Genomic DNA, 23,734 nt, shown 5'->3' with positions numbered 1-23,734 from the left:
TCTATGTATAACCCTTAAAGCAGAAGTAAGCGGAATGTTTGTGTTAATATAAGTCTTAAATAGTTATATCTTCCGACAGCAATCACTTACATAGAGTGTTTGGTCTGAAACACGGGTCTGTCAGTCACTCTGCTCTGCTGTAAGCCGAGGAAAAACTTTCCTTGTATCCTACAACCTTTATCCAATGAGGAGAGAGAACGGCATAAAGGGGCGGTCCTCTCTGTGTGTGCAGCCAAGGGATGCGCGTGAATGTGGTGACGTAGGGACGAGGACGGGGACTGCTAACTCCATCGGCTGACAAGAAGTTAGCCAAAACCACCGGATCGCTTACTTCTGCCTTAATGTTGGGTTCTAGGTAGAACCCTCCAAAAGGGTTCCAGGTGGAATCTTTATAAAAGGTTCTAGGGGTCTCCTATGAGGACAAGCCGAAGAACCCTATGGTTCTACTTAGCACTTTTATTTCTAAGAGTGTAGAGCTGTGAGTGGGTGCAACTTGAAACTGTCAAAGTGATGGAGGAGGTTGGTGTGGTTCCTAATTTTTTTCAAGAGGAAGAGACATCCTCTTCTCACTTGTGGTTTCCACATCTGTTGTCAGTCGTTTTTTTAAGGATTTTTTGGGGCTTGTTTGCCTTTAATTGACCAGACAGTTGAGATACAGACAGGAAATGGGGAGGCAGCGAGACAAGGAGGTGAATTACTTCACTTTAAGATGGATTAGCTCAGATGCTCGGACTATAGTGCTTGGAATTATGGGTAAATTAGACAGCAATGAGTGTTTGGATCACATCCATCCAAAGTTTCAGCAGCTCAAACATCAATTTTCATCAGGTAGATGAATGAGGAGGATGTGAGGTTTGTACAACAACGTCTCATACATGACCAACAAATCTGTCACTCACACATGGCACAAACAATGATTATCTGACACATGAATAAAGTTTTATTCCATAATGTATTAATATGTCTGTGTGCTCTCTCCTGTTCCAGTGAATACTTCCCCACAGCAAACTATGATAAAAATAAATCTGCCCCGTGGTTGAACCTGACTGCAGACTGCTGTATCATACAGAACACTTTTTGTGACGGCTTTACTCTGCTTATTCTCTGTTTTCTCTTTTCCCACACAGATTAACTTGATGGACTGTGGTCTCTTTAGTTTTGGCAGGGTGCTGGTTCGTCTGGTACTGCTAACTGTGACATGATGTTGTCACTGGCCTGAGCTAAGAGGAGCTGCAAAATGTCTCCAGCTCAACTTTAAGCTCCCCCCCCCCCCCCCCGGAAAAGCGATGAAATGGCCTTTTTCTTTATCGACTCAACGCTGCCACTGAAGGATCACAAAGAAAAAGAGGGACTTGCTCTGGAGGAAGACTGATATGAGTAGGAAGATGGTATCTGCATCCAGCAAATTGCCTCATCTTGGAGACAGATAGTGGAAGTCACAAAGCGAATATGTGTGCCTAGTGTGTGTGTGTATGTGATGTCAGCTGATGTCTGTATTTGCCTTTTGAAATTGTAGCTTTTCTGAATAATAAAACTCATTTTCTGTGGTGACATTTTGCCTTTCTCTGACCACAGCCCTGTGAACTCTCTGCGGTTCTGTCTTGGAGAGTTTCCCCCAAACAGTGTTATGTAACCTCCCAAACATTCCTCCATTCATCAGCCTGCCCCAAACCTTTTCTTTCAAAATCCCTCCCTTCACACCGATCTTGTCACTCTTCTTTTTTTTTGTTTTGTTTTCGTCATATTTCTCTTTTTATTTCTGCTGGATGACCATCAAATATTTTTCCTCTGCTCTCTCTCTCCTCTCCTCCACCCGCTGTTCCTCCTCTCCCACCCACCCCACTTTCTAATTGGATTTCATTACCGTTTCCTTTTAGTTTTTCCCAGCCAGACACTCTGGTTGGGAGGAACAGCCTCAGCTGGATTCTCCTCGGCACTCACGAACATCAGCAGCAGCAGCAGCAGCAGCAGCAGCAGTTCCCAGAGCCTCCACCACATCAGAACAGTAAGTTTGCTTTTCTTTTTGTTGTTTTTGTCTGTTTTCTTGTCTCAACTGTGACTCAAAGCCGCTCTTCTCCGATGCCCTGACCCTGTGCGCTCTGGCACACCTCAGCTCTGCACATGGCAGGGTGCAGGGCTGAGGTGTGTTTCATAGGTGTAGTGTAGATGTCAGACATCAAGTGAGAAATAAATTGCATTAAAGTCCACTTTGAATTGTGTAAATATGGCTGTCTGGGTTGTATGATAAACAGGTAATGGAGGAGGAAAAAGTATCACAAGTAAAAAAACAATACTCAATATACTGCAGATTTACGGCCCTGCCACATTATGGCTTATTGAATTCAATGATTTACTCTCAATGTTGCATTCATGGTCAAACAGAGTTTTAATGCATTGAAGGATATCGCTTCTGAGTCCAGTATAGACTGTGTCTGTATCTGTAACTATAGCTGTTATTATTCAGCAATACCAGGCTGTGCAACTTGGCCATGAACAGCTGATAAAGAGTTACAGTAAGTGCAGATAAGTATCGATGCACTCCAGCTGGTCTTAAGGCAATGGGCCAAACATTTCCAAATGGCTGCTGGGGTTTGTTGTTAACTCATATCCTCAGATAAAAGTTAAACTGATTCCAAAGTCACTGAACTGGAGTTGAACTGAGACAAAATCTTTCAGCCAAAGCCAAGTTCAGCCAAGTGATTTAAATGAACTTTTTAATAGTTTAGTTTAGTTACTTTATTGTCTCCCTTGGGAGAAATCAGTCCTGGACACAAGAGAAAATGTCTGTTCACATATAGTAACACATAGCACAGAACACAAGAGACATATTATCCATATATCAACATCAAAAACTGTTTTTATATACGTATATACAACGAGAACAACTAGATTTTAATCAACAACAAGCACAGGGTCATGTGTTTTAAACTCCCCAGAGTGTTACTTGCCTGCATGTAAAACAATAAGCTGTTTGCCACATGAAGTGTGAGAAGTTGCACTGTCAGCGCTGCGGTTCACACGTCCATGGTCCATAAACATTGGGCTCTTCTGTTGCACTGTGTTTGTGGACTTTCATGTTTCTAATCATCTGAGGGCTACTGAGGCAGACAGCTGTTCAGACTCTCCTCTGTTTGTCTGTTCTCCTCTTCTGCCAGGAATTCTGACATGCAAGCAAGTCTCCTCCTCCTTTTCTCTCCCTGCTTCTCTCCTTTCTTTCTGTTTTTTAACTCTCCCTCCATATTCTCTCTCTCCCTCTCTGTTTCTACAGCTGCTGTGGACATACAGTAAGCTCTCCTCTCGTAACAATTAGGAGACCTTCAGACAGCTTCCATTACTCAACCATACAGAGCACCCAGTATACACCATGAGCTAGATCGAGCCTGTTCAGTTCATCAGTTCGCTTTATGATCCTGTGACGCCTGTCCTGACTGCCCACCGGGGAGACATCGGAGACGAGCTGGTGTCTCTCCACCAAAAAAAAAAATAATAATAAAAAATCCTGCAGGAAAATACACGGGTGCTGCAATACAAACACACTTGGAATTTTTTTAGTGATTTGACACAAGCAGCAGCAGAAATGCACAGTCAGATAACTCTCTGTCTGTCCACATAGGGTCAAATGAGGACAGAGGCTCTGGATGCATGTTCACACTCACACACACACACACACACATGGACAGGAAACACAAGGAGACAGAGACACATAGGAGACTATGAGGATGAACCTTTAAGCTTTTAGGTGTGACTGCGAGTAACCTCTGAGTCGGCTGTCTGGAATTCAGCCTCTCATCACACTTTTATAAGAAACATCTGGTAATATTGTATTATGTATATGAGTAATCCTAATCAGCATCTGGGGGAATTTTGTATTTCTTATTATTACTCTCAGCCTCCTGAACTGGCAGCATCCGCACATCCATCTGACATGTGAGAAATGTTAATCTTCATTCCTTAAGGCTGTAGTCATAAACATGAAACATCATGGTCACTAAGAAAGAGCAACACCTCCTTGGTTGATGTTGACTCTTCTGTTATGTCTTTTTTTCTCCTCACTCCTTTTTTCCCCCATCATCGCTTCCTTCCACGTGCCGTCCTCGCCGCAGAGCGTGCTGTTCTCAGTGTCATGACGCTCCAAGTTGAAACCAGAAACTGCACCTGTGTTAATAAACACAAGCTCTCTCCTCCTTTCTCCCTCTGGTTAGAAAATGCATGAATAATCCATGCAGGATTATTTATGCATTTTTTTAAAACCCGTTTCATTTTATGAAAGTGTTGACCTAAGGGGATAGCCTACTGTGTTGTTTAAAATCAGCCCATATTTACAGGCAGTTTTTGGGATAAAATGTTTGTTGTCACTTTACTCCTTGGCTTTTAATACAGTATGACAGTTGTGTCGTCTCTGTCTTTTATTGTATTTTTATATTTCTTAGTGTTTTATCTGAATTTATGTTTTTCTTAGTGCTTTTATATGCTTTTAATTTACTGTATTTTAACTTTAACTTTATGTATTTTACTGTTTTATATCTGTTGTGCAGCACTTTGGTAACCTTTTAGTTTCTAAAATGTGCTATATAAATAAAGTGGATTGGAAAAACTCTAAACAGAAGATATAGAAGATAGGCCTTAAAGGGATAGTTCAACATTTTTGGCAAATTGGTCCATAATCCCTATAGTCATAGCAGGAGGTTTGTTACCTTTAATTGTCTGTGCAAGTTATCTTTAGATCGGCGGAGCAGAGCCGTGAGCTGCTCAGAGCTACGCTATGGAGGCTCATGGGATTTCTTCGTTTCCCTCATCAAACTAATCAAATACACAATCCAACAACTCCACAACGCTCTGGCGGACAAGTTGTGACCTGCACATTCACCACACTATGAGATAATAACAGAACGTTATGAGACGGAGTTGTTTTCGAGGTAAATTCATGCAAAACAGCTGATTCCATTCCATTATTATCTCATAGCGTGGTGAATGTGCAGGTCACAACTTGTCCACAAGAGTATTTTGGAGTTGTTGGATTGTGTATTTGAAGAGTTTGATGAGAGAAACCAAGAAATCCCATGAGCCTCCGTAGCGTAGCTCTGAGCAGCTCACGGCTCTGCTCCGCCGTTCTAAAAATAGCTTACGCCGACAAATAAAGGTAACGAACCTACTGCTAAAACTATAGGGATTATGGCAATGGGCCAATTTGCCAAAATGTTGAACTATCCCTTTTAAATTCATTTGGTACAGTAGACTCACTCCCTGTCACCGTGTCAAACTGCAACAAGAAGAATGTAAACCCTTAGATTATAATGTAAAACACTCGTTTCAGTGTGTTTATGTGGGCCGCAGTTTCAAAATTGATATGTGCTCCTCCAGTGTTTGTAATCTGACCAGGATGGATTTGACTTTATGTTTATGGAGGTTTTTGTGGTGCTGTTTTGTTTAATCAGATCTCTATCATCCTACTGTGTGTACTGTCCAGATCAAACGTTGCTGCTCCTCCTCCTCCTCCTCCGCCACAGGCTTGTTTGTAACCTATAATGTTTCCACACATGCTCAACATTTTTCTCTTTTTTCCCCTCTCTCAGCCCCTGACACTGCAATGGCCTCCCTCGGTCTGTTACCCCTGTTGCACTCCCTCCTCATCCTACAAGTCCACCTCTCCGACCAGTTGGAAGACAACAAGATCCCACCCAGTCTGTGCACCGGCCACCCTGGTATCCCGGGCTCTCCGGGGGTCCACGGCGGTCCCGGTCAGCCAGGGAGGGACGGGAGGGACGGGAGAGATGCCGCTCACGGGGAGAAGGGAGAAAAGGGGAGCCGGGGAGAACCAGGTGCCCCATTTGATCTGTTAAAGGGATAGTTCACCCAAAATTGAAATGTAATTTTCATTGTCTACTCACCCTCATGTGGACTAAGGGCTGGGAGAAGTTTCAGAGTCCTCCGTGGCTTCTCTGAGTTACAGGGGGTCTCGGCGTAGCAGTGCATGTCCATATAACGGTTGCAAATGGATACCAACTGTCTTCGTAACAAAAAGACACACCAAAAAACATCCAAATACCTGCATGCTGCTCGTATTTAATGTCCGTCTTGTATTGAAGCCCCGAAATGCAAAATTGTCCCGAATTTTTTTTAATAAGTCTATATTTCAAGCTTGTTTTGTAGTGGAAGCTTCTCGAAGCTCCTCTTCCCGGTTCGTCAAATTTGGACGAACTGGGAAGAGGACAGACCCTGGTTCGTCCAAATTTGACGAGCCGGGAAGAGGAGCTTCCGCTACAAACAAGCTTGAAATATAGACTTATTTAATTTTTTTCGGGACAATTTCGCATTTCGGGGCTTCAATACAAGAGGGACATTAGATACGAGCAGCATGGAGGTATTTGGATGTTTTTTGGTGTGTCTTTTTGTTACGAAGACAGTTGGTATCCATTTGCAACCGTTATATGGACATGCACTGCTACGCCGAGACCCCCTGTAACTCAGAGAAGCCACGGAGGACTCTGAAACTTCTCCCAGCCCTTAGTCCACATGAGGGGGAGTAGATAATGAAAATGAAATTTCAATTTTGGGTGAGTATGTATGTGTGTGTATGAGAGCTGGATGTTCACGTCCCTGCTGCTCCTCTTCCTCCCCAGGTGAGACAGGACTGCGAGGCCTGGCCGGGGACAGCGGCGACTCGGGGGAGAAGGGGGAGAGGGGGCAGGCGGGAGAGTGCGCCGTGTCTCCGAAATCGGCCTTCAGCGCCAAACTATCGGACGGCCTCACTTTACCCCTCAGCGTGGGCGACGCCGTCCGTTTCGACAAGATCATACTCAACGAACAGGGCGACTACAACACCGAGACCGGGCGCTTCACCTGCAAAGTCCCGGGGGTCTACTACTTCGCCGTGCACGCCACCGTGTACCGAGCCAGCCTGCAGTTCGACCTGATGAAGAACGGACACACGGTGGCGTCTTTTTTTCAGTTCTACGGAAACTGGCCCAAGCCGGCGTCTCTGTCGGGAGGCTCTCTGCTCCACCTGGTCCCCGGCGACCAGGTGTGGGTCCAGATGGCCCTGTCGGAGTACAATGGATTTTACTCGAGCACCAAGACAGACAGCACCTTCACCGGCTTCCTGGTGTACTCATACTGGAAAAACTCTGCTGTGTTTGCATGACATGTGCTAATGGTACAAAACCCAAAGTCATATTCCTCCTGTGGGAAATGAACCACAACTTTTTTTTTATTTTTTTATTTTTTTCGCCTATTTTAGTTTCCTAATTGAGAAGTTCTGGGTGATGACAAGTGAATCAGCTGTGACGTGGGACAGCTGTATTTGTGTACACTGCAAAAACTCAAAATCTTTCCAAGAATATTTGTCTTATTTCTTGTCAAAATGTCTCATTTCTGGTCAAAACTAATCTCTTTTCACTTAAAATAAGACTCGTCACCTAAAAATTAACTTGTTTTTAGATCATTTTCACTTGTTTCAAACAAATTTTCACTTGAAATAAGTAGAAAAATCTGCCAATGAAAGCAGTTTTTTGTGCTTGTAATAAGAAAGAAAAACTTGCTCCACTGTCAGATTTTTCTACTTATTTCAAGTGAAAATATGATTGAAATAGGTAAAAAAGTGTCTAAAAACAAGCTACTTTTTAATGTGATGAGTCTTATTTTAAGTATAATGAGATTTGTTTTGACTAGAAATTACATTTTGACTAGAAATAAGACAAATATTCTTGGTAAGATATTGAGTTTTTGCAGTGTAATAAGTTAAAAAAAAAAAAGAAAAGAAAAAAAGAACACACCAGACAATGTTACTTGAATGGCACATACCGTACTGGTGAAGTGTGAGGTACATACACTGACCAGCAATGTTTATCCAGTGTCTGTTCTTCAGTTGCAGCTTTTAAACTGTTGTGGCAGTTAATTCTTGTACCAGATGTTGTGACAGCGGCCTCCAGCCAACCCCAGGCCACAAATTCAAAAACAGCTTTCATGCTATTATTGCACCTTTTTTTTTTCTCTCATCAGTTTCTGCACAGTGAACACGAAACACGAATAAATCATTTTAGTTTTTAAAACACACATGACTGACATATTTTTGGGCCATAAACGCCTCCTTTGTACTGCAGAATGACAAATGTCAACAGATCAGTTTTGCCAGGTGTGGGGCGATACCTTCAAACAGGACTGTTGATGTACTTTTTCATAACTGTGCACAGCACACCTGTATTATTCTACAGATGCTTATCTGATTTCACTGGTGGAAGAAGTACAAGTACAACAACTGTAAAAATACTTAAATGCTGATTTAAGTAAAAGTACAGACAAACCATAATCGGAATACACTCATGGAAAAATTGCCCTGAAACTGTTGTTTTATTATGCTTGACAAATTGTTCATAGTATTGCATCCAAGTGCCATTTCGCTGTTGTAACTGTTTGAGGCTTAGGAATTTTTGTCCAGTGGTGCTCAACCTACAGGCATCTTCTGTGTATTGACATAACTCACATGGGTAATCAAAATTCAAATCAGGGGGTAGAAGCATTTCTAGATTTTCTGAGAGAAATTACAAGATAGCACACACTAGGTGTGTTTCCATCAGCTGTTTAGATGCGCATCGAGATGTATCGCATCGGAAAATGATGATGGAAACGCCATGATTCGAATTAAAATCCCCTGATTCGCACAAACTGAAATACGCTCGCTATGGCCGGGTTTTGGTTGATTCGAATGGAATGGAAACAGCTGTATGCGAATTAAGTGTGACGTAGCGCACTTTCACCCCATCTGCTCCCGTGTTTGCAGTTCATTCACAAGACAACATCAGGGTTTCACTACATGTAATTAATTGTGGCGCATCGCCACGGCAAAATAAAAGCCCCCACACACCTTCATAATGATGTTACTGCACTTCTTCATAGTTTCTCCTCAGTAAAAACGAAACAACCAGCGTTTATCATTAATAAAGTCTGTGGCAGCCGCGACTCTCTCTCTCTCTCTCTCTCTCTCTCTCTCTCTCTCTCTCTCTCTCTCTCACACACACACACACACACACACACACACATGGACAGGTCGCGTTATGAAGGTAATAAACATATGCGCTAAATTGCGCTAATGTGTTCAAATCAGACCGTCAGTCCGTCCGGGGGGGTGGGTGCGAAGTCCGTAGCTAGATGGAAACACACACGATTCGAATTTCTTTTAATGCGCATTTCCCAGTAATTCAAATCACTTTGGATTGAAACATGGCTAGTGTCTCTCATTCTTGGCTAATGATTAAACCATCTGCATTGTCTGTTCAGTTGTAGGAAATGATGAGATATCCGCAAGTTTGATTTTGATTAGTGCACTGAACCAGTTTATCTGGTGTCATCAAGGGACAGACAAATGTAGAGTTGTATATCATCTGCATAGCTGTGCAAATGGACCATCTCTGATGATGTTCCCCAGTTGCAGCATATAAAGACTGAACAGCAAAGGCCCCAGAATAGATCCCTGAGGAACACCATACGTCATACAAGTGTTAGCTGAGGAATAATGACGAAGGGAGACAAATACATCTCTATCGTCAAGACATCCAACATCTAAAGTGATTTAGTGAGCCATAGAGGCCAATGATATTCTGCTACTGAGGAAGCCATGATGATGCTGAGTCATCCAAAAGTACTAACATTGGGAGTTTATCACAGTATATGACAACCAGTCTCAGTACAGCTGTTCTTGGTCTATCTCTTCTTTCGCCTCTCTCCTTTCTTCATCCTCTTTCTCTCCCAATCCTCTCTTCTCCACCCAGCCAGTCGAAGCAGACGGCCACCCACCCTGAATCCATTTCTGTCGGACGTTTCTTCCTGTTAAAAGGGAGTTTTTCCTTTCCACTGTTGCCAAACTGTTTGCTCATGGTGGGAACTTGACCTTACGTGACCTAAACCAAGACAGTGCCTTGAGAAATCATATGTTATGATTTTGCAAAATATAAATAAAACTGTATTGAATTGGAGATAAATCGCAGGCAGGGTTTTGGCATGACTAATCTGCCAAAGCAAAATTACTCTTGATTTCTTTGTAATATGTTTTCCTTTTTCTTGATTTCTTTTTCTTAATTTCACTCAATTTAACCTCAGATTGCTATTTAAATGAAACCATCTGGGACGTCTAGAGGAGAAATTTCACTGTTGCAGCTGCCATCATAGACATCTGACACATAACGAGGAGAAACAACCCGATATCTAACTATATTATCATCTTATTATACATTTTTCAATGTAACATGTAGCTATAGCTCTTAAATGACTGTAGTGGTGTCCCCCCCATATGTAAAAGTAGATTAAAGCTAAAGAACATGTATCTCAAAGAAAGTAGCACGTAGCAAGTAGTTAACTTAATTAACTTCATCTCTGCCTAATTGATTTATTTCTTTATGGGACTTTTATTAATCAAATCCAGCACCCAGTCGACGGCAAATCACTTACCAGTAAATACTTAATGAAAAACACTGGAAAATGTTCTTATTCCACTGAGTTCACACTGTTTACCTCGGCCTAATGATTTCCCCAAATGCCGTAAGTACCCTGACAGACTCATATATCGCGGCGCAGTGAGCTTGTTAATGTAAGTCATCTCCCTCTTCCCATCACCGCTGATAGCCTATGACAGAAAGACCTTGTATTATTTTCCCATTTTGCTGAGCTGAGCCTCTCCCATTGTCTGTGTCATTCCCTCTTCAGGCACGATTGTTTGTTTAGGAGGGTAAACACTGACAGGACCACACCATGAAAGGCTTTCTGTGCCTGTCAAATACACCACCACAGACATGAGGAAATGTTATTTTCCCCTCACTCCCATAAGTCTCCAACATATAATTAAGGTCTAAATATATCCTCATAACTTTTCCCTCTAGGACAGAATGAGAGCCACAGGGACTTAATCAATCCTCCTTTGGCATTAATCAGTTATTTCCATTAGTTCACAGCCGGTAAATCGAAGCCGATGGCCGAACAGACAATGACATCAGACTCTGACAGAGCTAGGCGAGGGTTTGTTTGGGTGAAGGAAAGAGTTTGACGTCTGCACTATTGCAGATAGAGTTTAGTTAAAGTGAGATGACATGATCAAAAAGTATGCACCGTAGAAAAGAAAGGGCCAGATCGAGGATTTTAGAAAAAAGTGAAATCAAAATTGTTAGATCTGACTAACCATCAAAATATTTGTAAAACTCCCTTCTGTTATGTATTTTCTGCACATTTTATATCCCTACAAAAAGGTCAGGATATTGTTTGAAAGACACCTCCACTCAAAATATTGATGTATTACTAAGTCATGTTATCATCATGAGACAATCAGAGAACAAAGTTTAGAGCTGATGCCTCATTTTTGTATGGATCCAACAAGTCAAATGTAACATGTTAAATCAGTGAAGTTTAAAGGTGCTGGCTGGCACATCTGGAAAAAGCTAGACGAGCTGTTGCCCCATGTCTCCTGTCTAAATGCCAGAGGTAACAACTGTCTCGGCTATAACTATGCAAGAGCACAGGAATTTTCCCCCAAACAAACAAATCCCCAAAAAAAAAAATAAAAAAAAAATAAAATCTCCATAGTGCCAAGAAATTCTTGTGGTAAGATAATTAATTCCTGGAGTGTAATTTAAGTTTGTTGTGTAAGTTTTGTGTAATTTTGAGATATTTAGATAAACAGCATCACGGGCCACATGTGCGTATTACATAAACTTTTCCTCGTGCAAACAAAATCCCCAAATTACCAGAAACAGGATGTAGGACAGTCTTGATTGTCCCCTGTGAGACGGATCCTTGCCTCTATGATTAAGTTTGGTGAGTCCAACATATTCCTGATAAATGCATGCAGTTGTGCAGCTGTAATCTAAAGCAAATGTGCTGTTATCATCAGTGATGTTTTCCCTCAGTGATTCTGCATCACTTTGGTCAGAGGCAGCTCCTCTGAAGTCGATGTTGCTGCAGCTGATCCAGCAGGGGGCAGTGTTGTACCAGGGTTCAGCAGCTGAAACACTCACTGGACCTTCTGCAAAGGAGGAGGAGGGTGGAGTATCACCACCAGTTTGTGCTGCAGATTATTTAGACTGGACTTATCATTTCTGCCAGCTGTGTCAACAGACCTGAGGTGCCTTTATGGTGCATTAGCATTTGATGAGGTCAACACCTGCTTCAAACAAACAATTTACAAACTCATTTCTTTCAAAACGAGACACCCACCACTTGAGCCATCAACACAAAATGAAATCCATCGACACATATTTAAATAACATTCAGCTACACCACGGATAAATTAACAGTCAAATATGTGAATTTGTAGGGATAGATGAATGAGTAGACCTCAGTGCTCCTCTTTGACTTTAGATCATACTGAGGACTATTTTATGTCCTTTTATTCTCATTAATTACTTCCTTTATCGGTCTTCCCATTCCTTCATTTTCCAAAGGATGTGCCCAAGAGTAAAAAAGTAAGTAATCACAGAGTTGTTGTTTTCTTTGGACCGTTAAGATCAACAGTTGAACTTAAAATAGAGGTTTAATGAAATATTGTACTGAACAAATATCGAGCAGTAGACTACAGTTATGCCGTTGTGGCAGAATCAGGAAGACATTCCTCTTAAGTTTTCCTCGAACCTCAGTTTCCCTTGTAAGGTGATCACTGAGTCAAAGAAAAAACCCACAGTTCAGTCGTTTGGGGAATAATATTGAAACAGATATCCACGCACGTAGTGACTGTGCGAATCCTTACTTGAACCAGAAGAAGCAAGTTTGCGAGAGCAGCGCTGTATTTCAAGACTGTGTAGAGATGTGTGTTCACTAACAGGATTTGTGTCTGTTGTGCAACATTTAAATCAGCTATGGTTCAATGTGGGAAACAATAAACATGAACAGATGTGATTTTTTCTGTTGGTATTGTATTTAAATCACCAGCTGAGCATCTGTTTGAAGTTTTTTTTCCTAAGTGCTCTGTCAGTGTGTGTGAAAACAGTGGCACATTTCACTGCATCTAATCTCTCTGTCGGAGTCTGGAGGTGAAAGTTCAAGTACTGTGGGGCACCTACCCAGCCCCGTGACCTGATGGCTATCACCCAGCCTCCTGCTTTAATCTGTGTGCCGCCCATAAATCACACACTGCATTTATTCAAGGCTATCGGGACGGCCTGGGTGAATTACAGCAAGCATCTTAATTACAGCGGAGTCGGGGCCAAGGCTAATGAGCTGCCTGTGTCTTCTCCTTTATCTCATCACATTACTGTCAAACAGTTGTTTACCCTTTTAATTCCCTGAGTCTGTTTCCTCTCTCGTGTCTCCTCTTCTCACCTTTTGGAAGTCTATGAAATGTTGTGCTCTTTTAAAACCGTTTATCTTTACCCAGGGCCGGCCCTAGGATTTTGGTGGCCCCCTAAACAAGATTTTTATTAGTGGCCCTGCACTCTAAGCGCAAACACCAAATCACTGGTTAAAACTGAATACAGATGTGTTTATGCCCTCTGAGGTTTGAGGCCATTTTCTCGACTTTTACATATTTTCTTAAATTTATCTTTTTAAGATACTTGCAGATGTAACAATACTCAAGTGTTTTATGTTTAAATATTAGAACCTCCGCTGTAAGCACACTGAGGTCAATTTGTCCTAGAACACTGTATAAAGAAATAATTTAGGCCAAATGCTGGAAATTTGAGGTCTGCTTTTTGAAAAATGTCATATCCCTTGTGAAAACACACTGTTTGAATGAACTGTTTTGGTGCTTGAAATAGGATATGAATACAGTAATATATAAGTGTAGAAAACAAGTCTAAAATGAAATTTTGTAAGATTGCTTTTTGAGCACAAATGTTGTCATTCTGCCGTTCTATTTTCACCAAATGTCTCAAATGTGAGATAAAAGAAGCTGAATATTGACTTCACATTACATATAAAGCTCATAGCTGCACGTGCAGACCTCAGGATGTTTAAATGACTTGAATGAACCGGTACCTTTCTGATCATGTGGCCCCCCACCTAACGGCCGTGGCCCTAAACAACCGCATAGAGTGTTTATGCCAGCGGCCGGCCCTGTCTTTAGCCTGCATTCGGCGGACACTGTGGCATGTCGCGTCAAGGCTTTGCCATTGTCAAAAATAGCAAGGAAATGCTCTCATTGTTCAACGAGCCCCCACGGGGAGGTCAGGAGTCAGGGTCAGCGCTGCTTGTAGCTGGTAGACGTTCACCAGCTTTGATGTCCGAGGAGGGCCGACTTCTCGCTGCTCCGATGACTTGAACCTTTCTGGTTCTGAAGAGGTTTTCCCACCCGTTGCAGGCAGCGCCAACATTAAAGCACGCGACGTTGAGATGATGGAGAAATCAGGAGTGAGAGTATAAGCAAATGGAGACAGTGATCATAAACAGAAAAAAAAATAGAGCCTGAGCGAGGCAGGGAAGGAAAAGTGCACTTGAGTTTGACATGTTCCCACACTGCTCCGGGCCAGGAGCAGCGGGGTCAGGAGGAAGAGGTCGAATCCCCCGGGGTATGAAGCTCTCCTCGGTTTACTCCTCCCTGCTGTTCTCCTAATATTAAACTTCCTCTCCTCTGTTAACATCACCCTCATTTACGACCAACACATAAACAACAGCAGAGGTTGGAGATAATGAGCGGCCCCTGGATTAGTTTTCCTATACAGCATGTTACAAAGATGAGGTCATGATAATACACAATCACTCTTATTGAAAAAATAAATAAATATTGAAATTATTTAAATACACTTCTCACAAAAAGTTAAGGATATTGGGCCTCAGATGAAATTTCAGGATGCACCTAAAATGCACTATAACCTTTTTTTTTCTTTTTTTTCTTCTACTTCTGTGTAGTCCTACAGTAATATGTTAAAAATGTTTGTTTTCCGTTTTGATGTGCTGGACCCCCAGGAGATTAGTCAATGCCAAGGCGTCAACTGGTAGGAAACCAGATTAAACAATACACAGGTGAACTTAATTTGACCTTCTTGAAACCTTTGAACGCACATGTCCAAATGTTCAATGTTTTAGTCCTTAACATCACATGCTGTTCTCTAATGAGGTGATTAACCACAAACAAAGTGTCTGATCCCTGAACCCACCATTAAATGTTCTGCTTCAGTGACAGTCTGTATTGAAACTAACTTTTTGTGAGTGGTGTTTTCTAGATCAGGGGTTCTCAACTTGTCTCACTCTGGGCTCCACATTTTCCCATGGTCATTAAGTCGCGACCCACTTTTATAGAATTCAAACCAAGATTTTTTTTCAAAGCCTTTAAAAACTCATTTTGCTCTTCATTGAGCAAAGTGCATTTCAGAGCACGTGAATGAAACTGAGGAGGACCATGACAACTGCATGTACGAAAGTGAATAAAAAAATATCAAACTGCACAAAATGGAGACCAACAAAACGATATATTTGACTTCTAATGCATCTCTGCATTCAGAGCATATTCACAAAAGTGAATAAATATCAAATTGCACAAAATAAAGACCCACAAAACAAAACAAGGTATTTTCACTGCATTCAGGCCACATTAATAAGAAACTGATATCTTTGCATTCAGAGCAATTAATAAGAAACTGAGGAGGAGCATTACAACTGCATGTGTTCACGTGACCCGTGTGCCTTTCAATATAAGTTATTTTTAAAAATAAAAGACATGTCCAACATCAGATGTGCATTAAATATTATTTACTTTTTTGCCCAGCTGTCCGCGACCCATCCAGAACGGGTCCGCGACCCACTTTTGGGTCCCGACCCACCAGTTGAGAACCACTGTTCTAGATCGTTGGCATTGGGTGCATTCGTTGTTTTTTTTTATCCTGATGCCTGATGTGGAGCTGGGGGATATTTATAGAGACAACATTGGGAACAGGAATGAGGCCTCTGAGGCGGTGAAACCACAAGGCTCTGGTGGATTCTGGTTCTTTGAGACCATTACCCCACTTCTAACCCCGCAACCCCTTCCACAGCCCCAAGACATGAGCCAGTCCGCCTCTGCAATCAGCTGGTGACGTTGATGCTATAAAATAATCTGTAATCTCATGTGTCCACTGTCCAGACCCCTCTGGATGCACTCATTGTACATCCAGTCGTTCAAATCTGCATCACACTCTGTATGAGCGTGCCCCCCGGGGACACACTGCAGACTGAGTGGGGGCATCGTGAAAATACGGCTCGATCAGTAAAACCAAATTTGGTAAAAGATTGAGAGGCCAGTGTTTGATAAATGTACTGTAGAGCAGTGGTTCCCAAACAGTGTGCCGCGGCACACTGGTGTGCCGTGAGGCAAGTCCAGGTGTGCTTTGGGATTTTGTGACAAGCATACATTATTATTGCAATATACAACTACACAAAAAATTATTATTTTTAATTTACTATCAGTACTTTGTATGCACTCATTTCATAATACAGAGGCAAACTCTATACCTAAAAACTATTCTTAAAAAAAAAATCCTCAAAGAGAACCCCATATTTCGCACAATATGTTTCAATGCTGATCAATCTGTAGGACCATGGACGGTGCTGCTTCCTTGCATTGACAGTTCTCTGTGATGAATTTTCCTTTGCCTTATTGTGACCTGTCTGGTTTAAATGGTTGTATTGCTGCTTTGATGAAGCCTAATTTGATAAAGTTTCAAATTCATTTTTGAAATATTTCGTTAATAAATATGATTTTGTGAGTAATGTAGCCTAGTTGTCTTTGTCACATTTTATTTGGCATTAGTAAATAATTATGCACATTTACAGATATTTTACATGATATAAGTGATAACAATAGGTGTGCCTTGAGATTTTTACTTGTCCTTTGGTGTGCCTTGGCCACAAAAGGTTTGGGAACCACTGCTGTAGAGACCCTGCTGTAAACATATGAGAGGCTTGGAGGATATGAGTTGCCTGACCAAATTGTTTGTACCACTTTCTGTTAGGCCTACTTCAGTGTTATGTATTTATCTACAAAGCTTTAAAGGTCCAGTGTATAATATTTGTCAAGGTTTATTGTTAAAATCTGAATATAGCCTACTACCAATTAATATATTTGTATAAGTGAATAATCACTATAAATTAAAATCTGTTTGGTTTTCATATAATTCTTCTTTCATATATACATATAGCAAGGGCCTTGCTTAGAGAGAGTCGCCATCTTGCACCGCCATGTTTGAAAATCCAGCCAACCAGAGAGCACGTTGCAAGAGTTTTACGCTCATAAATAATAGAATCGGAATGATGTCACTGTTTTCCCCTCATTTTACACACTGGGTTATTATTATTTACAAATATGAATATGGATATGGATATGAATATGAATTACTTTATTTATCTCCGAAGGGAAATTAATTTGTCTGTCAGCTCATCGACCATTTGCAGAAGAATAAAAAAGCCTGAAAGTTGAAGGTACAAAGGATCTTCATCTCAGCTGGAACAGAGTGGCGTCCTCCAGGCTTGCTTTATTTTCAGTAAATGAAACTCCTCTGCTGAAGAATCTCCTCTCCACACAGAAGTATCCATCAGTAGTTGACAAAACACAACAAAAACATACAAAAACACAACAAAAATAAAGCAGAGGTTGAATAAAAACTCAGAGCTCCCAGCTGAAGCCGAGTTCTGGAATCAAGAATGTATACTGTGTTGTAAATATCTGTCTTTTACTCTTGACACCATTGAAAATGAGGACTTGCTCGAGATTAAAGGTCCAGTGTGTAAAATGAGGGGAAAACAGTGACATAATTGGAAGTCTCATGCTCCCTGGTTGACTGGATTTTTCATTCCGTACAAACATGGCGGCGCAAGATGGTGACACTCTCTAAGCAAGACCCTTGCTATACTGTATGTGTATATAAAAGAAGAATTATAAGGCTATTAAAACCAAATGGATTTTATGTTATAGAGTATATTCAGAATCTGCCAATTAACCTTGACAAATATTACGCACTGGACCTTTAAGTAAAGGTTGAAGAAAAAATGCATATTTGAGCTAAAATAACAATCCTACTCATCAATTAGTAGATCGACTCTTTCTGATAATCGATTCATTGTTGAAATCATTTTGTAAACTCACCAGTTTCCGTTTCTCAAATGTAAGTATCTGTCTTACATTTCAACGCTGAATATGTTCAGATTGTTGACTGGATGAGACTCTTTGATATTCAACAAGATGTGTTTCATTTGTTGCAGTCTAAGAGCTCAGTTTAGCTAAGCTTATGCATGTATAATGACGTGTGTGTTGAGTTGAAGTAAGAGGATCCTGAGACTGTTGTTTTCCTGTTGTTTTATTTATTATGAAAATAGGACTTGCCATTATGTGGCAGCCACAGCATAAAAAAAATCACACACGCACGCAAATTACATTCATGTCTTCAAATCACATTGTCCCGCACTGTGTCATACTGTCTTACAAGCTGCAGCTAGCAACAGATCACGGTCACATTAGTTGGTTTTCAGTCCACTGCAATCTCTGGTTAGGAATGCTATACACTGACGTTTTACCTGAGAGAAGTAGTAGTCTGTACCGACTACAGCCTGGTCTCCACTAATCTTTTACTACTGACATTTTGATCAACTTCACCAATGATATCTGTGTGGAAATGAGCAAGGAAATGGTAATGTTACAGCTCAAATCACAAATATAATGCAGAACGCATCTTTTTCTAATCATACAAAGTATTTAAAGTAAAAAAAAAAAAAAATCAAAAAGCAAATGAGGGCATGTGACAAACAGCACTTTCCCGCATACCTGACTCCACACACCCCTCGCCATCGACAACAACACATTAAGTGGTGTCACAAAATTGCCCTGTAAACCTTAAACACTGATCAATATCAACACTTCGGCTTCACCAGGAATGAAAAAAAAACCAACACAAAATGAAATTGTGAAGCCTTATTAGTTTATGGTCCTTTTTCTAAAAACAGAAATCTATGTTTTATTGCAAAGGCAGTGGAAAGGGGAAACCTTTTATGGATTGTGTGTTGGTGGTGACTGTAATACGCCTCTGATGGAAGACTGGAAGAAGCTCTATCAATAGGACCGATAAATGGAATAAAGCTGCATTTCTTCATCACTGACTGGAACACGATAAATCGCTTCCCTCAAATACAGATCTTTTTTTCTGTGCTCTATGCTGCACAATGTAGTATTCGATATATATGTATGTATAAAAAGCTAAAGGCTTCCATGGCAACATAAAAGTCACTGCATTTGCTTTGAATACACTATTATACATAAAGCATGTGTGGAATCACTTCAGAGCAGTGAGCACACAGTTTGTTTTTAAGACACGAGCAGTCGTAAACACTTCAGCATCAGGGTGGGAGGGCACTTATAGGTTACCAAGGCTACCTGACCTGAGACTCAAATGAGGCAACGCTGGACTATTTAAAGAGGCGTGTTACAGTGAAGCAGAGGTGATGCGATCCAGCTTTAACTAAAGCACGATTGTCCACACTTGAAAAGTGACTAAATGAAGTAAACAGTCAGTGTTCGTCCAAAGAAAAACCAAAAAGAAACAGCTTCTTATTCAGGAGATTAATTAAACTATCCTTTTTTTTTTTTTTTACTGGTTCTGGTTTCACAAAAATGTGTCATTTGTTTTGTTTTGTCTTTTTTAAACATTGGCAAATAAATCAATAATGAAAAAAAAAATCTGAGGCTCTTGATTTGGTAGTGGCATCTAAATACTGTAGTCTGCTCAGCATCCAAAGGTGCAAGTATTATAACTATGTTTAACATTTCTGTTCAGAGCTGCTGGCACAGACCACGTTTCAGAGGACAAGTCTGGTGATATTCTGACTCTATCTATTACATCCAGAACAATGGATAACATGACTGTACTCGTCACAGCCTATTTACATTTGTTTCCACTGTAAACTCTGGATAAATGTTGCTGAAATACCACAGAGTTCGGTTGTTTTAGGGCGAGCAGCCATTTAGGAATGATAAAACAAAACAGTTATGAGGCGATATTATATATTTCTTCTGTCTTGTGTCGGAGCGAATAGGTTTGGAGCTGTGTGACACAATCAGAGTTGGACTTGTTAATGTTTTGCTACTTTTGGTTTTATCGCTGGATTTGTTGACAGCAAGATAAATACAGAATGTCACCAGACGTTTCCTTTGAGGAGATCTAGTAAAACACAACTCATACAGCATCGTAGTATATTACACATGGTGGTAAAGTGTGAAGCACTGACACTGACACGTCGTCATCAGTCTCTTTCTTTGTCAGAATCCCCGTCCGTCCGTTCCTCTTCCACCGGTCCCTCATCTCATAGATACACGTCCATTGTGTCGAGGATCATGTGTCGACACAGCGGGCAGTTGTGCTGGTAGATGGGCTGCCTCAGCAGGATGCCGGTGCAGCCTCGACACAGACAGAGGTGCCTGCACGGCAGCAGCACCACCGTCTTGTTACAGTCCTGACAGATCACGCACTTCTTCCTGTCCTCCTGCTCCTTCAGCAGAGTCAGCAGGTCGTCCGCCGGCAGCGCTTTGCCGTCTCTGCCCGAGGACGACGACTGCTGCTTCTTCTTCTTCAGCGGCCTGTCGGTGCTGGAGGAGGGGACGACTGAGCCCGGCGCCTCCTGGTGGACTCCGTCTCCTAGGGGTGGGAGAAAAAAAATCGATTCACATACCATATACTGTATATTGCGATATCTTTTTTGACGATTTTTAAGTCGATTTCTTTTTTCAAAAATCGATTTTCTTTTTGGGAAAAAAATCGAAAAATTTAGAACGGCGGAGCAGAGCCGTGAGCTGTTCAGAGCTACGCTACGGAGGCTAATGGGATTTCTTGGTTTCCCTCATCAAACTATAGGTATTATGGCGATGGGCCAATTTGCCAAAATGTTGAACTATCCAAACTATCATATTTAAATTTGATTAATCATTTATAATGAGCACTTCCGTTTGTGTTGGGATCTTCATGAGAGAAATCCTTGTGATGATACCAAGGGCCTCAGGATTGCATCATGATGAAGGAAAGAACTCAACTCAAACTGAGTGGAGAGATGTTGCTCATTCTTTCTAGCTCAAAGATCCACACATTCATTTTTTCAAGATTCTTGAAAGAATAATTTTTTTTTAAATATTGTGCAATGTGCATTTGTTAGCCTTTTTTACATACAGAGAGTACAGGTTTTGAAAAGGGTTTAAGTTCACTTTATTTTATTATTTATTATCCCGTTATGTAAGGGATAATGTATAGTTCGGAGGTTGTTATGGAGAAATAAACCCCGACAGGTTGTATTTATTTCTCCATAACAACCGACCAACTATACATTATCCCGCTTAGAACACGGCCTACGAGTAAAATAATTAATTTGAAACATAATGTTGATCAAAATACGACTTTCATCGATTTATAATTGCATCATTCAGCGAATCTGCAAGACTGGTCACGTCCGCTCCCGGTCGTGCATTTGAAGCCTTTGATAATCAATCAGTGGATCGATGGATTACCATACACGTGTTATTATGATATGTGTATTGTGTGTAGTCGTATCTGTCATAAACAAGAGATTAACTTTACTGTTTACGGGGTGCGTTTGTGTCGCGGTGCCACCGAGACGAGAGGAGAGCTGTGAGAGAGATGTGGAAGCAGCCTCCACTCTCCTTGTAACAAGTTACAAGTCGTTTATCTAACATCACAGTTAGTACCGAAGCTGTTTAATGACGATAAAAATGAAACATAAGGTAAAGTTTCTCTTCACTGTAAGCTGGTAATGTTTTGATTCACTGATTGATGAGTGATTGCTCCTCCAGTCGGCCGTTGCTATGGAGTCCCTAGCAACGGTCCGCTCAGCGGTGGTCTATCGAGAAATAAACACCGCAGAATATTGGTGATTGACCAATCAGAATCGAGTATTCAAGAGAGCCGTGTTCTAAATTGCGATATCTTTTTTGACGATTTTTAAATTGATTTTTTTTTTTTCAAAAATCGATTTTCTTTTTGGGAAAAAATTTTAAATATTTTTTTTTAATTTTGTGCAATGTGCATTTGTTAGCCTTTTTTACATACAGAGAGTACATGTTTTGAAAAGGGTTTAAGTTCACTTTATAATGGAGTATGTTCATTTATAGGCTCCTACAGTATTTGTGTGCAGATAAATGTTAAAAATGCTAAAGACTAAAAATCGAGAGAATCGGCAATATCGTAGAATCGCAATTTAAATCGAATCGCCATCCAAAAAAAATCGTAGAAGAATCGAATCGGGAGAAAAGCATATCGTCCCAGCCCTACCGTCTCCTGCCCTTCCATCCGGCGGACCCCTCCTCTGCTGCTGCTGCTGCTGCTCCTCGCCGGGGTCTCCGTCCCCTCGCGCCCTGCGCCTGTCGTCCCTGTGCAGGTGCGTCCTCAGGAACAGGCCCAGCTGGCTGCTGTGCCGCGTCAGCTGCTGCCACAGGCCTCTCTCCAGCAGGTAGAGGTGATGGAGCATCCTCCGCAGGTGTTGCACGTGGCCACGCACGGCGCGCGGGGCGTTCTGCAGCGGCGAGGCGAGGTCACGCAGCGCCAGGGAGAGTCTGCGCAGAGCGGGGACAGAGGCGACGTAGTCCAGGGTGCGAGCGGCGGCCTGTCGCGTCAGCTGCGGGTTCAGGTAGGCCGTGGTTGTCAGGGCGATGGCCACGGTGAGCAGCAGGCCGTAGACGTTCAGGATGAAGACGCTGATGAACATGTGCAGCAGCGACACCACGAAATCCAGCAGCAGCTTGCAGGGCGACCACAGCAGGGCCGAGGTCCCGGCCACGCAGCTGTACAGGAAGGTGAGGCCGGTCAGCGACAGCTCCAGCAGCTTCTGCAGGGGGCTGGACACGGTCTGCCACACGCTGACCCCCACCAGGTACGCGTTCTGGGCGGCGATCAGCACGAAGTTGACCACGGTGTTGGTGACGTAGACCAGCAGGCTGAGGGCGATGCCGCAGCCGTCCAGCAGCAGCAGCGCCGCGCGGCACAGCTGCTCCCGCGCGCGCAGCAGCAGGTGGGCCGACAGGTAGCCCACCATCTTCAGGCTCTCCAGCAGACCCTCCAGGGCGCAGCCGCCCAGCACCGTCACCGCGCCGTGGGCCGCGCCGGACGTGGCCTCGGCCGCCGCCAGCAGGCCCACGGAGGCCAGGCCGGCCAGCTGCTGCGCCGCGGCCAGCAGCAGGCCGGGCAGGCTGTGGAGGAAGCCCACCACCCCCAGCACCGCCCGCACCGCCGTGTGCACGATGAGGAAGTTGAGGTCCAGCAGCAGCCACACGGCGTCCAGGCATTTCCCCGCCGTGGAGAAGACGAAGTTCACCAGACCCATGTTCATATGGTCATATGGTCATGTGTCCCTGCGCCGCTGCTCTCTGTCCACGGCTCCACCTTACATCTTGTTCAGGTGGTGGTGGGCTCGACTACCACCCTTTACCAACGTGGGGGGGGTGGACTTCTTTGGGCCATTTGAGGTCAAACGTGGAAGGAGCCTTGTCAAACTGTAGCTACGGCGTAATTTCCACTTGTCTCACTGTGAGAGCTGTTCACATTGAGATGGGCTAGCTCACAGCCTGGACACAGATTCCTGCACTAACGCCACACGTCGGTTTATCTGCAGAAGAGGACAAGTAAAAGTTTTACTCGAACCCGTGTATCAGCGGACACCACCACCGGCTGCTGCTCTACTCGTCTGGTTGAACCATGAACCGGTTTGTTTTTCATGCTGACTCCATCTGTGCTTCTGGGCTAAAAGCTAAAAGCGACGGGCTAAACGCCGTAAACACACGCTGCTGCCGCTGCTGCTG

At 42.5% G+C, this 23,734-nt stretch overlaps 2 protein-coding genes across 3 annotated transcripts in view; one reads left to right on the top strand and one right to left on the bottom strand.

Annotated features, from left to right (window-relative positions):
• The window catches only part of rnf26 (ring finger protein 26), a gene marked incomplete at its 5' end in the record, with an annotated part of 86,211 nt that extends 62,952 nt beyond the window's left edge, over positions 1-23,259 (bottom strand). Inside the window, 2 exons of one of the 2 annotated variants that reach the window (XR_014595825.1) lie at positions 18,504-20,570; positions 22,212-23,259. Coding sequence is in view for 1 of the 2 variants with exons in the window: in XM_083984367.1 (XP_083840493.1) it covers positions 20,239-20,570; positions 22,212-23,259 (1,380 nt within the window). Of the gene's footprint in view, positions 1-18,261; positions 20,571-22,211 lie in introns of those variants that run through there. The other variant, XM_083984367.1, reaches the window with a different exon arrangement.
• c1qtnf5 (C1q and TNF related 5) lies at positions 1,831-7,386 on the top strand. The gene is made up of 3 exons (XM_083984306.1): positions 1,831-2,005; positions 5,574-5,819; positions 6,621-7,386. Exons 2-3 carry the CDS (start codon positions 5,588-5,590, stop codon positions 7,139-7,141), a joined length of 753 nt encoding a protein of 250 aa, XP_083840432.1. The 5' UTR covers positions 1,831-2,005; positions 5,574-5,587; the 3' UTR covers positions 7,142-7,386.
• Positions 23,260-23,734: the final 475 nt, after the last annotated feature.

This window comes from Trachurus trachurus, assembly GCF_905171665.1.
Source record: "Trachurus trachurus genome assembly, chromosome: 13".
In the NCBI taxonomy this organism is placed as follows: Eukaryota; Metazoa; Chordata; class Actinopteri; order Carangiformes; family Carangidae; genus Trachurus; species Trachurus trachurus.
The sequence above is the reverse complement of the archived record's forward strand: the minus strand, read 5'-3'. Positions and strand labels throughout refer to the sequence as shown.